General features: G+C 40.9%; 1 protein-coding gene across 1 annotated transcript in view; it reads left to right on the forward strand.

Moving 5' to 3' along the window:
- CENPM (centromere protein M) overlaps positions 1-16,186 on the forward strand; it is a 52,990-nt gene that overhangs the window by 19,932 nt on the left and 16,872 nt on the right. The window contains exon 3 of the mRNA XM_089687728.1: positions 12,622-12,720. Within this exon, the coding sequence (XP_089543854.1) occupies positions 12,622-12,720 (99 nt within the window). The remainder of the gene's footprint in view (positions 1-12,621; positions 12,721-16,186) is intronic.

Genomic DNA, 16,186 nt, shown 5'->3' on the forward strand with positions numbered 1-16,186 from the left:
ACCACAACTTGTCCAAAATTATAGACCAATTTCCCTACTCAACACAGACATAAAACTCTATGCAAAAATTATAGCTCTCAGACTACTCCCCTATCTTCCTACCTTAATACATCCTGACCAAGTAGGATTCATACCAGGCCGCCAAGCACCCAACGCTACCAGAAGACTTATATCTCTTCTCCACCATTTAGAACATACCAAGCAACCCTCATTACTCTTATCCTTAGATGCAGAAAAAGCATTTGACCGAATACATTGGCTATTTATGCAATTGACCCTACAGAAATTTGGTATTACAAGATGGATGTTAACAGCCATCCTATCACTATACTCCCTCCCCTCAGCTAGGGTACTAACAGATGGAACATTATCAGATCCTTTCAATATCATCAATAGTACTAGAAAAGGCTGCCCACTATCTCCCATAATATTTGCATTGCTCATTGAACCCTTAGCTTCTAAACTTAGAGACGACCCGACGTTCACTGGCATCAAACACCTTAACACAGAGCACAAAATAAGTCTATTTGCAGATGACATCATATTGATGGTTACCAACCCAACCAGATCCCTCAAAACGATATGCACTCACCTCCAACAATACTCGATGGTCTCTTATAAACTTAATGAGCCCAATCCTAAATCTCCATACACCAAACCCAGATATTACTTGCTAAACAATTCCCCTTCTCCTGGGAAAAAAACAATATCCCCTATTTAGGAATCAGATTCACCGCAACAACAGACCAACTCTACATCTCAAATCACAAAATACTACTCAAAACTATCCCCCAAGAAATTGCCACCCTTCGCACCTCAAAACTCTCCAAATTGGGCCGAGTTGCGACATTGAAAATGCACATCCTACCCAAAATTCTATATATTTTTCGCACACTTCCCATACCAATCCTTAACACCTTTTTCTCCAAATTACAATCAATTCTCGCCAGATTCCTATAGAACGCTAAAAAACCTAGATGCACCACCAATCTCTTAATACGCCCAACTTCCAAAGGAGGCGCAGGCCTGCCACATCTAAAATCCTACTATAATGCTACTCTTCTTGACCAAATATACTTTTGGTGGAACCCAACCAGAGAAAAAATCTGGTCTACAATGAGTCTATGCCAGTCCAACAGCAACAGCGGATGACTTGGTAGAACAGTAGCCAGGAAGGATGGTCGCCAGAGCCGGGGTCAGAAGCCAGGAAGGATGGTCGCCAGAGCCGGGGTCAGAAGCCAGGAAGGATGGTCGCCAGAGCCGAGGGCAGAAGCCAGGAAGGATGGTCGCCAGAGCCGGGGGCAGAAGCCAGGAAGGATGGTCGCCAGAACCGGGGGCAGAAGCCAGGAAGGAGTCTTGCCAAAGCTCAGTCGGTATCCAGGAGAGCAATGAGAAACTAAACAGGAGCTTGTTGCTGTGCAACAGACAGGACACGAATGCAATGGACAGCTGCAAACAGCAGACTTATATGTGATAAGCCGCCACCTCCTGGGGGAGGAGCAGCAGGGGCTGAAAGCATAAAGGATCCCACAATGCTTTGCAGACACCTAAGATGGATGCCTACACATGGAGCAGCACAAGCTCCTGAGGAAAGGTAGGACCTTGACAAAAACTTACTTTTAATTCCATCAACGTCACACACAAACTACCAACTAAAGCACCCATGTATCCAAGCCGCTCTTCAAGCTGGTACGATCTTCTGACCACTGAATACACAGATCCCAAACAAATCCTTACCCCAATTGACATACTACATTCCATTACACCCTCTTTGGAACTATCCCAATGGGAAAAACGAAATACAGTATACACAATATTATCAGACCTCTATAAAGAGCACACCCTACACTCATTTCAGAATCTCCAAACCAAATTCAACCTCCCTAACACTGAATATTTTACCTACTTAAGAATCGCCCACTGTATGCAAACAAAAAATATACCTCATACCGCAAGGATTCCAAATACCGCCTATTATTTCTTTACCAAACTACAATACCCAGGTAAAGGCATCTCCACCTTCTACACGTACATAACAAACCTACAATTTGCTCTAAAATCTACCTCCATATCCAACTGGGAAAAAACCCTTTCAGAAACCAGTACGACAGACATGGAACAAAACATTTAACGCCACTTACAAATCCTCCCGATGCAGTTCGCACTGGGAATCATACTTAAAAATCCTCCACCAATGGTACCTAATCCCTGTGAAACTAGCCATCTACTACCAAAAACACTCCTGCTCTTGCTGGCGACAATGTGGAGACATAGGCTCAACACTACACATACTATGATCCTGTAAATCAATTCAATCCTTTTGGTACAGTGTCTTCCAATTACTCTCTGAAATATCCAAAATATTGATAACCCCAAACCCTTCACTCACGCTTTTACACATTGGGATTGAAAAATTCCCCTATAACTCCCGTACTATCATTGTCCACACACTTTTCGCAGCCAAAATCAATATAACCCAATTATGGAACACCACCACTGCTCCTTCCCTCAGGTCACTAATTACAGATCTTAATTTCCAATGCGAAATGGAAAAATCTGCCTTTAACAACTCCACCCAACACAAATTCAAATCCCAATGGACTAGCTGGTCACAAAATCCTAGCTGCTCGGTACAGTTATGATATTCTACATACAATTGAATTACTCATCCATTTTCGACTGGTATTCCTTTTTCCACCCCATTACACTTAGCCCCCCCCCTACCCTCCTCCTTATCCCCCCTTGTTCAATACCCCTTCACCACTTCATACACCTCACCAAGGTTCAGTATATATCCAAGACTACCTCTGATGCTTATGCTTTAAACGCCAATATTAGCCCCAGCCAATTGGTGGGGTAAATGCTTATTAATACTATGTTGTATGAATATATTTTCTACTGACCCGAATATTTTTACTTTGTTTTGTTATTGAAAATCTTTCAATAAAAACTATTGAAACATAAACCACTGGCAACAAAAGTGAGTATACTGCTAAGTGAAAATGTCCAAATTGGGTCCAATTGGCCATTTTCCCTCCCCGATGTCATGTGACTCGTTAGTGTTACAAGGTCTCAGGTGTGAATGGGGAGGAGGTATGTTACATTTGGTGTTATCGCTCTCACTCTCTCATACTGGTCACTGGAAGTTCAACATGGCACCTCATGACAAAGAACTCTGAGGATCTGTAAAAAAGAATTGTTGCTCTATAGGTTCCACTCAGAACAGGTCTCGCCATGGTCGACCAAAGAAGTTGCGTGCACGTGCTCAGCGTCATATCCAGAGGTTCTCTTTGGGAAATAGACGTATAAGTGCTGCCAGCATTGCTGCAGAGGTTGAAGGGGTGGGGGGGTCAGCCTGTCAGTGGTCAGACCATACGCCGTACACTGCATCAAATATTGGTCTGCATGGCTGTCGTTCCAGAAGGAAGCCTCTTCTAAAGATGATGCACAAGAAAGCCCGCAAAGACAAGCAGACCAAGGCCATGGATTACTGGAACCATGTCCTGTGGTCTGATGAGACCAAGATAAACGTATTTGGTTCAGATGGTGTCAAGCGTGTGTGGCGGCAACCAGGTGAGGTGTACAAAGACGAGTGTGTCTTGCCTACAGTCAAGCATTGTGGTGGGAGTGTCATGGTCTGGGGCTGCATGAGTGCTGCCGGCGCTGGGAATCTTCAGTTCATTGAGGGAACCATGAATGCCAACATGTACTGTGACATACTGAAGCAGAGCATGATCCCCTCCCTTCAGAGACTGGGCTGCAGGGCAGTATTCCAACATAATGACCCCAAACACACCTCCAAGATGACCACTGCCTTGCTAAAGAACCTGAGGGTAAAGGTGATGGATTGGCCAAGCATGCCTCCAGACCTAAACCCTATTGAGCATCTGTGGGGCATCCTGAAATGGAAGGTGGAGGAGCACAAGGTCTCTAACATTCACCAACTCCATGATGTCGTCATGGAGGAGTGGAAGAGGACCCCAGCGGCAACCAGTGAAGCTCTGGTGAACTCCATGTCCAAGAGGGTTAAGGCAGTGCTGGAAAATAATGGTGGCCACACAAAATATTGACACTTTGGGCCCAATTTGGACATTTAGGGGTGTACTCACTTTTGTTGCCAGCGGTTTATACATTAATGGCTGTGTTGAGTTATTTTGGGGGGAAAGCAAATTTTACACTGTTATACAAGCTGTACACTCACTACTTTACATTCAGCAAACAACCATGCCCTTTTAGGTCTGGTATGGATTTTGAGAGGTACCCAATGAAAAAGAAACATAAATATTTGACATGGAGTTTCCACCCCCCCCAATTCCATTCCAGACTCTTCTTAATGTTTAGGGAGTTCCAGATTTCTAAAATACCCACACAATCACTGAGCTGGGGCTGTCGTGTACAGGCCCTTGTCCACATCAGCTTTGCCAGGGGATCCCCTCTGGCAGCCCCCCCCCCCCCTCCAAGATTTCCACTATTTAGACATTTGTACAATTCTGAATAGACATTGTCTATGTATAAGTTAGGGATGCACTGAAATTTCGGTGGCCGAAACGCTTCGGCTGAAAACGCCCCTTTCGGCTGTTGAAAAAAAGCACAGATACAGGTGCCGAAAAAAACCCTGCTCCTCGCCGCAGCTACCGCCTGGTAGTTCTCAGCCTTACCTGAGAAACCATCGATCCTGGCGCTGGGCATAGAGATGAGTGAAGGAAAGATGACCGTCACTCATCTCTATGCCCTTGGAGGACCGGAGCAATGTCACTTCCCGTTCCGGCCATATTTTTTTTTTTTTAAAGCACTAGATCAATGCTTTTTTTTGATCTAACGCTTAACATTGTAGAGGAGAGATGTGGGGTCTTATTGACCCCATATCTCTCCATAAAGAGGACCTGTCACTAATTACCGTATTTTTCGCTCCATAAGACGCACTTTTTTTTCCCCCAAAAAAAAGGGGGGAAAATGTCAGTGCGCCTTACGGAGTGAATGTAAAGCGGCCGGTCCGGTATTTCTGCCTCCACCATGTCAGAATATCGGGCCAGCCACTCAGCTCTTCTCTCCTGCAGGACCTTACCTGTTCCTCGCTCCAGGGCTGCAGTCTTCCTGCGGCGGCTTCTGTGACAGCCGGGTGCCCACTGCGCATGAGCAAGAAGCGCTGCGCTTTGTGAATGGTCCGGTGTCTTCTGGGACACATGACAGGTCCCAGAAGGCTCTGGGCCATTCACAAAGCGCAGCGCTTCTTGCGCATGCGCAGTGGGCACCCGGCTGTCACAGAAGCCGCCGCGGGAAGAAGGAAGGAAGGACGACTGCAGAAGTGGAAGCGGGTACCTGTCAAATTCAGGTACCCGTTCCCCCTCCTTCCCCAAAGGTCCGCAGTCTCTGGTAATCTCCTTTACTGTCTGCAGTCTCTGGTAATCTCCTTTACTGTCTGCAGTCTCTGGTCATTCCCTGTACTGTGTCCGCAGTCTCTGGTCATTCCCTGTACTGTGTCCGCAGTCTCTGGTCATTCCCTGTACTGTGTCCGCAGTCTCTGGTCATTCCCTGTACTGTGTCTGCAGTCTCTGGTCATTCCTTGTACTGTGTCCGCAGTCTCTGGTCATCTCCTGGACTGTGTCCGCAGTCTCTGGTCATCTCCTGGACTGTGTCCGCAGTCTCTGGTCATCTCCTGGACTGTGTCCGCAGTCTCTGGTCATCTCCTGGACTGTGTCCGCAGTCTCTGGTCATCTCCTGGACTGTGTCCGCAGTCTCTGGTCATCTCCTGGACTGTGTCCGCAGTCTCTGGTCATCTCCTGGACTGTGTCCGCAGTCTCTGGTCATCTCCTGGACTGTGTCCGCAGTCTCTGGTCATCTCCTGGACTGTGTCCGCAGTCTCTGGTCATCTCCTGGACTGTGTCCGCAGTCTCTGGTCATCTCCTGGACTGTGTCCGCAGTCTCTGGTCATCTCCTGGACTGTGTCCGCAGTCTCTGGTCATCTCCTGGACTGTGTCCGCAGTCTCTGGTCATCTCCTGGACTGTGTCCGCAGTCTCTGGTCATCCCCTGGACTGCGTCTGCAGTCCATTGGTTCAGAATATTTTTTTTCTCTTGTTTTTCTCCTCTAAAACCTAGGAGTGTCTTATGGTCAGGTGCGTCTTATGGAGCGAAAAATACGGTATTTCTATCACAAGGGATGCATACATTCCTTTTGATAGGAATGAAGGTGATTAAATTTTTTTTTTTTAAAGGGACAGTGCAAAGAAAAAAAAAAATAAAGTTTACAGTGCCCCAGTCCCCACCGTGCTTGCACATAGTGGTGAACACATACGTAGGCCATGCCCTCATATGTAAACGGTGTTCAAACCACATGCGGGAGGTATCACCACGAATGTCCGAGAAAGAGAAATCATTTTCGCACTAGACCTCCTCTGTAACTTTACACTGCTAACCTGTAGACGTTTTTAAAGCATTACCCATGGAGATTTTTAAGTACCGCAGTTTCACACCATTCCACGAGCGTGCGCAATTTTAAAGCGTGACATGTTTGGTATCTATTTACTCGCCGTAACATCCTCTTTCATATTTTAGAGAAAAATTGGGGTATGTATTGTTTTTTTTTGTTTTTTTTTTTCTTTTAATCAGTGTATTTATTTTCCCAAAAAATGTATATATATTTTTAAAAACTGCCCATTTCGGTTTTCGGCCAAGTGCATTTTGAATTTTTGGTTCCGGCACCAGAATTTTAATTTCGGTGCACCACTAGTATAGGTCGTACCCCATATGGAAAAAGGATGATACCAAGGCCCAAACTATCTTGCCACTGTAGTCTGGGCATCCGGGGGGCTCCACGTGACTATCTTTTCCCTCGTAAATCCGAAACTTATATGTATAGCCTGTTGCCCTCGCACAGGTCTTAAACATCCAGTTCCACTCCATATACATCCCCAGTAAGGCAAGAAATCTCACATAGTGTAATACCATAGATTTATTGTACCAAAACACATAAAAACTACTCACACTTTTAAAAGATGTGTCTCAGCATTTTCTGTCACCCTGGGTGGCACTGGCCTTGGTAGCAGCAGTCAGGATTGGATACTTACCCTGTAGAGGAGGAGAGAGTCCCAACACCATTGCTAAGGAGGACCCCACCCTGTGGAGGATAACTAAAGCTACAGCATAAGGCTCATTGGTCCTGAGGGGCCTGGGCAGGAAGGTGAGGGGGCACCCCTGGCATTTAAGGATTGTCACATGGTTTTGAGCACCTGCATGGAGAGTGACTTTCAGCGATTGTTTTAAGGACACTTATTTGTTGTCATTATTTGCATGATATATTCCCATTCCAGGTATACACGCACAGTATCCACACCTATTGATCCCTCAATTGAGGATCAGTTTATTTATTAAAGTTACTTGTGGGATAATGTTATCTTAATTATTGATTAGTGATTGTATTATTTAGCATTGCACCACGTTTTATTCACATTGCATTGGTTAAGGGATTGTATTATTTAGCGCTGCACTACGTTCTTAGGTGTGTGTGTGTGTGTGTGTGTGTGTGTGTGTGTATATATATATATATATATATATATGTGTATATACTGTACATACATATGTGATTTTGCACACCCGGTCCGTCTGTAGCAGTATTACTGTTAAGGGCAGATGGGAAGTTGTTAAAAAGAAAAGAACCCTAAAAAACATGTTTTAAAGATTGGTAGGCAACATATTACATTTTTGTTTTCTGGGTTTAATACTGCTTTGAGTGGCTCTTTCTATGACCTATGGTAATTTGCATAGATGTTTAGTTTTCTTTAACCAATAGCCGCCCAGCCAATAGCCGTTTGGCGGCTTGCAAAATGCTGTAGATTTCCGGGTGGATTTCATGTGGCGTCCTCCCGGGCATGCGCAGTTTTCGTGCTTACAGAGCTGCGCAGCGGCGCGATCTGTCACCGGCCGTGTACCTCGGACACTGCTGATGACAGATCTGAGTACCGGCCCCCGTTGCTGGTACCATGTGACCTGCTGTGACCAATCACAGCAGGTCACATGACAGTTGTATACAATGGATGGCTTCATTCATGCTATCCATTGTATACTAGTGTCTAGCTGTGAATGGTCACAGCAATCGCATGCACATGTCATGTGATTAGCTGTGGCCAAATCACAGCTAAGCACAAAAAAAAAAAACCCTGAATGAATCGATGTCTTTCAGGTAAATGCTTGCTTATAGCAAAGTAATTCTTTGCTATAAGCAAATTGTGTAAAAAAAAAAAAAAAAAAAATACTGACAATTAATTATTACTAATAGTGCCGCGCTCCTAAATAAATTATTTGTGATTGAATATTGTTATGATTTCTAAACCAATTTTATATAGTTTAAAGTACCCAAGAATAAAAATTAAATAAATCAAATTAATGAGATATATGATGCTGGAATAGATCATCAATTACCTATAACATCTTATATAATTCATAAACCATGATAGTGCTCATAATCATAGGTGACATCTGATAGTGAACAAAAATCAATAAATCTTATAAAGTTAATAAACCATGATGGTGCTCATAATCATAAGTGACATCTAATAGTGAACAAACAGTCAATAAATCTGTGCACAGAATAATGAGTCCTCTTCCAACGTGAATGATAAGTGAACTTCTTATTCCCACAATCCAGGTGTAGTGTGATCTTAATATGCGCTCACCTTAATTTTTGCCTAATATGATAAGCAAAAATAGCTTTTTGTCCTTTCAGGACCGATGGGATACTCCACCTGTGTGCTGTTTACCAAAGGCAAATGGATAATATAATTGGATCTCTAATCCACCTGGGGTCTCCACAATGATTGTGACTGATACTGGTCAGGAATGGATGGGTAGATGACTATATCCCCCTTTTTTTCCTCCTGGGGTCACCTTCCTCCTGTATCGATCTCTCTCCAGTATATCACGGATTAATCACATAAAAGAGAGACAAACCATGGTGCCTTATCCTTTTAAAGATGTAATTTATTGCTGCTGGATTTTCCACTCACATAAATCATGTTTGCAGTGTATTGGAAGGCTGACAGCATGTCCTGCAGTGTCTGCTGTTCTTGCCGTGCTTATCCGAGACAACGTTGTGACGTCAGAGCCCCTCCCCTACGCGTTACGTCACCGGGTCATGTGACTTCATCAGGGATATATGATTGGACATCACAACTCTCATCTCAGTTTATATACATGACGGCCCCCTATTTTTTTTTTGAGTCCACATGTGCGCGGCCATTTTCTTAGAGGCTAATGTGTATAGTGTTGCACCCAGACGTTTAACAGAGATATATCTTTTGATGATAAATGTTTTAACCCTCTGTTTGTCAGACGTTGGTAATCGGATAAGTCGTGCTTCACATCACTGAGGTCATGCTTAAACCTAGTATACATCTTATGCGGTTTAAATATCAAACCTAACATCAAACTGTGACATTATATTTAAAAATTACTTAAACAATACACACCTAAACCTTTATTATACATATTTAATTAATAATTAAATTAAAATTATAATCTGTATTCATAATCCTATTATTTCTTTCAAAGTTTTAATATATAATAATAAAAACAAATATGATACATATTTAGTATATATTGAGACTATATATATATATATATAGATAGATAGATAGATAAATTTGATTCTAAAGTATGTGGATACCTAATATTATATCATCTTACGACTGATTACATTCTATATGGATTCCCTCCACTATCCTGGTGGCGGATCCTATTATCTACTACCTCTTTATAGAATCCTGATTTTATATAAAATTGCAAAAATAACATAAATAATCTAAAATATGAATATATATGACACATATAAAATACAAAATTAATATATAGACTGATGTATAAAAGATACATTAAATGATATAAAAATTATGAAACATGTCAAATCAAACTCTTTATTTAACCCATTTGGGGCTAAACAACCCATTTCATGAATCCACTTAGACTCCTTTTTACTTATTTCTCTTATTAGATTATCACCCCTCCAATGGTGAGTGTGTTTTTCTATCCCTCAAAATTCTAGTGATCTGGCATCTTTGTTATGATATTGTCTGAAATGTAGTGATAAATGATGAAGTTTGTAACCTCTGTTGATGTTATACACATGCTCTTTGATTCGTTCCCTTAATAATCTCTTAGTCCGTCCTATATATATTAGATTGCATGGACACTTCAAGGCGTAAATAACCCCTTTGGTGTCACAAGATATGAATTGTCGGATTTTGTACTCTTTTCCATTGTTGGTGTTATTAAATGTGAACCTGCGTCTGGGGTTGTGTTACTCTCCTACAACTGTAACATCTACCACAGGCATAGAATCCTATACCTTGGAACAAACTCCTATTTTGATTTCTAATGGGAGGTTCTAGAATATTCTTCACAACCTTATCTCTAATGGTGGGGGCTTTTTTATATATAAACCACGGTTTTTCTGGAATAATATTTTTCAAGTGTTTATCCAGTTTTAAAACCTTCCAGTGTTTGTTAATTATGTTTTGGACCTCTTTATATTGTGTATTGTAATGTAGTACTACCGATAATTCCTCATGTGTAGTTCTCTCCTTTTTTTTATCTGATAACATGTTCATTCTATCCATAAGTCCTACCTTTTTCCTTTCTTCTATTGTCTCTTTTTTATATCCTTTATTGATGAATCTTTTAGACAGTATTAGACTTTGCTCTTCATAATCTTTAACTTTGGTACAGTTCCTTTTGAGCCTTATAAATTGGCCCCTGGGTATGTTATTAAGCCATGGTTTATGATGACGACTATTTGTTGGGATGTACGCATTCCTATCTATAGTTTTGAAATAATTTTTAGTGCAAAGTTGAGATCCTTCTCTGAAGATTTGGATATCCAAAAAGTTAATTGATGCTTCATGTATAACATGACTTAAACTTATGTTTTCTTCATTCTTATTTAGATATTCATACAATTCTATGAGTTCAGCTTTCTCTCCATTCCATATAATCAATAGATCATCAATATATCTGTTGTATACTAGTATTTCTTTTCTAATATTCTGGAAGATATACACATCTTCCCATTTTTGGATATCCAAATCTTCAGAGAAGGATCTCAACTTTGCACACAGGAGGAGTATCCCATCAGTCCTGAAAGGACAAAAAGCTATTTTTGCCTATCATATTAGGCACAAATTAAGGTGAACGCATATTAAGATCACAGTACACCTGGATTGTGGGAATAAGACGTTCACTTATCATTCACATTGGAAGAGGACTCATTATTATGTGCACAGATTTATTGACTGTTCACTATTAGATGTCACTTATGATTATGAGCACCATCATGGTTTATTAACTTTATAAGATGTATTGATTTTTGTTCACTATCAGATGTCACCTATTATTATGAGCACTATCATGGTTTATGAATTATATAAGATGTTATAGGTAATTGATGATCTATTCCAGCATCATAAATTTCATTAATTTGATTTAATTTTTATTCTTTGGTACTTTAAACTATATAAAATTGGTTTAGAAATCGTAACCATATTCAATCACAAATAATTTATTTAGGAGCGCGGCACTATTAGTAATAATTGCCAGTCACTTAACACTATTTAATGAGTAGGTGTGAGGGCCAGCAAACCACAAGTATAACATAATTGTTATATATCATTACATATAGGAATTTAATTGGAAAAATCTCTGTCATCATAGTAGCTCACAAGTATTTTATTTTATTTTTGTAAAAAAAAATACTGATCACTTCCCCAAAGTAGTACAATGTTGCTATGGTAACATTGTACTACTTTGGACATAGTGAAATATGAAAAAAATCTTAAAGAGAAAAAATTAAAATATATATTTTTTTTCATACTGTCACCAGTCAGTGTCCCTGATCACTGCCATGCCAGTTATATGATGACGCTGTACTGCACTGGTGACAGTATGTAAAAAAAAAAATAGTGAAAATTTTTATTCTCATTTTCCGAAAAATTATGACAAAAAAATACTTTAAAAAACTCGTCATGCCTCTTATGAAGTACGTCGGACTGTCTACTTTGCAAAAAGGAGTCATTTGGGGGATATCTGTACTGTTCTGACATTCTTGGACCTCAACAAATTAGATTGGCTGTCAGTACTTCAGGATTGATCAATATTCAGATCTATACCATAGTTTGTGAACTCTATAACTTTCCTACAAACTAAAAAATACATCCTAATTTGGGTTATTTTCCCCAAAGACATGTAGTTGAATACATCCTGGCCTAAATTTATGAAGAACAATTATTTATTTGCAAACTTTTATAACAGAAACAAAAACGTGTTTTTTTTCAATATTTTCGGTCTTTTTTTGTTAATTTAGCAAAAAATAACTCCAGCGGTGATTAAATACCAGCAAAAGAAAGCTCTAGTTGTGTGAAGAAAATGATAAAATTTTAGTGTGGGTACAATGTTGTATGACCACGCAATTGTCATTCAAAGTGTGAGAATGCTGAAACCTGAAAAATGGCCTGTGAGGGAAGGGGGTAAAAGTGCCCGGTATGGAAATGGTTACATTTTGCTCTGTCATCTCTAAAGCAAAACGAATGCTGTTGACCTTTTCTCAGATTGTTAATGTAGTATGTTGTTTTTTGCAGTCACACAACCCAGAGCCTGCCTTTGCCATTTGAAGGGGAACACCTCCGTCCACGTTTTGACCTGGTCGTGTTTTTAATAAATCTACACAGCCAACAGAGGTATGAAATAAGTGCAGAAAAAAGAGTTACCAAGGGTAATATATATAAAGGGGGAAATGGCTAAAATGTGAACATAATTCTTGAAGTGATTTGATTTCCAATATCAACAACAAGGATCTACTTTGCTTAACTACTTTGTATAAAGGCTGCCTCATGGCACTCACTTCATCCACATATAGAATAGGAAACCAAGAGGAGGTGGCTCATGCAGTTTCTTTAGAATTGCAGAGAATATGTTTCAATTTTTGGATAGGGCAGCTCCATTAAAGATTTAAATGTAACAGCCCTGTCTAACACAAGTCAACACTAAAGTCTAATCCATTTTTATCAGCTGTAGAATACCTCCTCTTTGTACCTAATTTAGTTTCACTTTATTGCTAGGGACTTGACTTTACTGGCTGCTGTGTTAAATTCACCTGCCTGTCTGCGTGGTGTGTAAAACCAATGCTGTTAATGGCCATTGAAGTGCTTTTATTGGTGTCACAGGGTGATAAAAGTGAAATCTAGGGTAAGCAAATGTTGTCTAAATACAAGAGGCATGTGTATTTTCCTTGAATCTTGGCATGCTTTGTGTACTACTTCCATATTGTGCAATAATCCTGCATGATTTTTTTTGCCTTTGTGCTGGAGTTTCCTATAATAAAGATTGGTCTCTTCTGCTCTGTCATGTAGTGCAAAGTTGTCTGGTCTTTTATTTGCGTCCCTCCTGTTGACAAGATGTAGTGGGTTGCCTGCTGAGTACCTCCCACAGCTTTGCTCTCTGTACAGGCGATGTGCAGCACAGTGATAATGTCACTGCTAATTATTTACAAGTCAATAACTTGGTTTACAAAGGCTTTTGGCACACAAAGTGGATTCTTATCTATTGTGGTCAATAGATTTTAATTAAAGTTTTTTTTGCTTGGAGTTGAGCTTTAAAGGTTTTCTAAACGGGGAAGACAGCAGAAACGTACTGCTATCAAATTAAAAATCGCATTTCTCCCTCTCATAAATTGTCTCAATTGTTTATTTTCCATCAAGCGTATAGGACCCCTGTGCAATTTTACTAGTGGGGTAGGCGTGATTCACCTGATTGTCTGTCTGAGGTGTAGGGTCCAACAGGGTGATTTCATTCATATGCTCTGGAGCTGCCCCAAGTTACATAGATATTGGAGTGAGGTTCTGCAGTTTATTTCTCTTACATCGCAATATACTGTTCCCCAGGATCCCTTACAATTTTGCTTGGGGCACTGGACTAAGAACTGCTCCAACCAGGAGTGTATAGTATGGTATCTAGACTTTTATATCTGGCTAAGAAGTTGATAGCAAGGTACTGGTTATCATTGGCTTCGCCGACTAGTAAGCATTGGATAGATTGTTAATTCATTACTCCCGTGGGAAAAACTCATGTACCAACATCGCAATGCTTATCATAAATTCCAGCAGGTGTGGCAGGGTTGGCTGGGGCTTGCCCCTCCTCAATTGATAGTGGACCGACTTTTGCAGGTGTGACATTTTATGTCCGGTGTGTGGCTCCACTCCTCCCCTTAGGGTGAACATGTACATCTCCCATTTCTTTCTGATGAGATGTCTCAGGTGAACCAGATGTTGTTGTTGTTGTTAGGTAAAAAGGAAAAAGTAAGATATTATCAAGAAGGCTTTTGGATCCTTGTGGTCTTTGTTTTGTTTGATTACTACTTCTGTTATTCTGTCCATTATGCGATCTGTGTATCCACATTGTTCTATTTATGTGTAATCCTGTTGATGCAGTAATGTCATTGTGGATTCTGTAACTACTGACCCATTTTCTTATCTTGACAATAAAAAAATTAAAAATAGCATGGTAATCTGCCTAAATGTTGACCTTACAGGGATTGAATTTCATTAGATTTTCCTCAGAATCACCCGAAATTTCTTATATGGGTATCCCTGTCAGCACCACACAGCTTAACGAAATTACATTTTGCAATCGATTGGAGGGAAAATTCTTGGCTGAACAGTGCCCTGCATTCAGTCAGATGCAGGTACTGTTCAGGCATTCTTACCTGCAGTGTATTTGTTTTGTGCTGCCCTAGGCAACACAAAATATCTGCCGCTCACCCAAATGCCTGCTCGCCGCTTGCGGACCTCCCTCTTTCGCCCATGCCCCTTGAAAACCTCCTTGGTGTGATCCCCACACAGGAACTGGCACAGAACAATCCTCATCCCTTCTTCCAGGGGGCGGAGCACCCCCCTCCCTCTGAAAAATGCTGCATACTCCTTGTTTGCTTTGAGGCAAATACACCCCTGATTCTGACAGTGGCAGGTGACAGTTTCAGGAATACAGTAACTGACACTGCCTAGTGCCCCAATAGCAGGCGGCTTTCTCTGGGTGCACCTGAGTAGGCTTGCTCCTGACCTGCTGCTCTGTATGTCCTTTCACACACACAGTGCGGCACAGCCCACTCTCTCCTCATTAACTCACTGGCTGTGATTGACAGTAATGGGAGCCAATGGCTACCACTGCTATATCAGTCAATGAGAAGGGAGAGACCCAGGGAATTGGAGGCTCTCGTGCACATCACTGAAGATATGACTTGGGTAAGTGTTGGGGATGCTGCTGCCCACAGGTTTTTTACCTTTATGCATAGAATTTACAACCACTTTAAAGCTCCATGTGCTCACTGGAAATATGAATATTCATATGCAATGTTTAATTTTTAACCGAAACAAATATTTTAAAAAACGTTTTATATTTTCGTCAACCTTTGGAAAGAAAATCTATACATAGATTATTATTATTTTTTTTTTTTTTTGTGTGTGTGCAAGTGGCAACCTCTGTGTCGGGCCCTGGGTTCCTCTGACTCCCTCTTCTAGCCAAAGACCACTAAAGTTTTTATTTTGCTGTTCCCTGAAGGCAGTTGGATCAATTGGATAAAATGCATTAAAAACTGAAGAAGTCTACCCGGAAATTAAAAACACCTATATGTGAATGGGCCCTTTCACATGGGTTAACTCCACCAAGCGGATCTGCCTGCTCAGCGAGGGATCTGTTCACTGATCCCCACTGAGCAGGTGGATGACAGGTCCGATCTGATTCTCTAGACCAAATTTACTTTGTGATCAATCTGAGTTTATTGAGGTTTTATAAAATTTAACAGAAAAAAAGTAAAGGTCATCTACATAGACATTAACAATATTAAAACACAGAACAGAAAATACAGAATTCAGGTTAGGGGAAAAAAGTAAAAAAGGGGGAACACAATAAAAGGGAGGGGGGAAGAGATGGCACCCCCCCCCTCCAAAAAAAAAGGGGGGGACGGATGAATAAATAAACCATAGTAAGCAACAGCATCCTGGAGCTAGATGACAGCAGTGATTTGACAGCAAGTACAGAACCCATGGCTATAGATCAGGTAGCCTATACAATATAGGCAAATCTAGGCCACAAGGGGGTACAGATAGCAAAGGCAAGGAGAACAACAAAGTAATATTTTTTTTTTTATCG

This window comes from Staurois parvus, unplaced genomic scaffold (assembly GCF_062004578.1).
Source record: "Staurois parvus isolate SC_StPar_1 unplaced genomic scaffold, SC_StPar_1.0 ptg000436l, whole genome shotgun sequence".
Lineage (NCBI taxonomy): Eukaryota > Metazoa > Chordata > Amphibia > Anura > Ranidae > Staurois > Staurois parvus.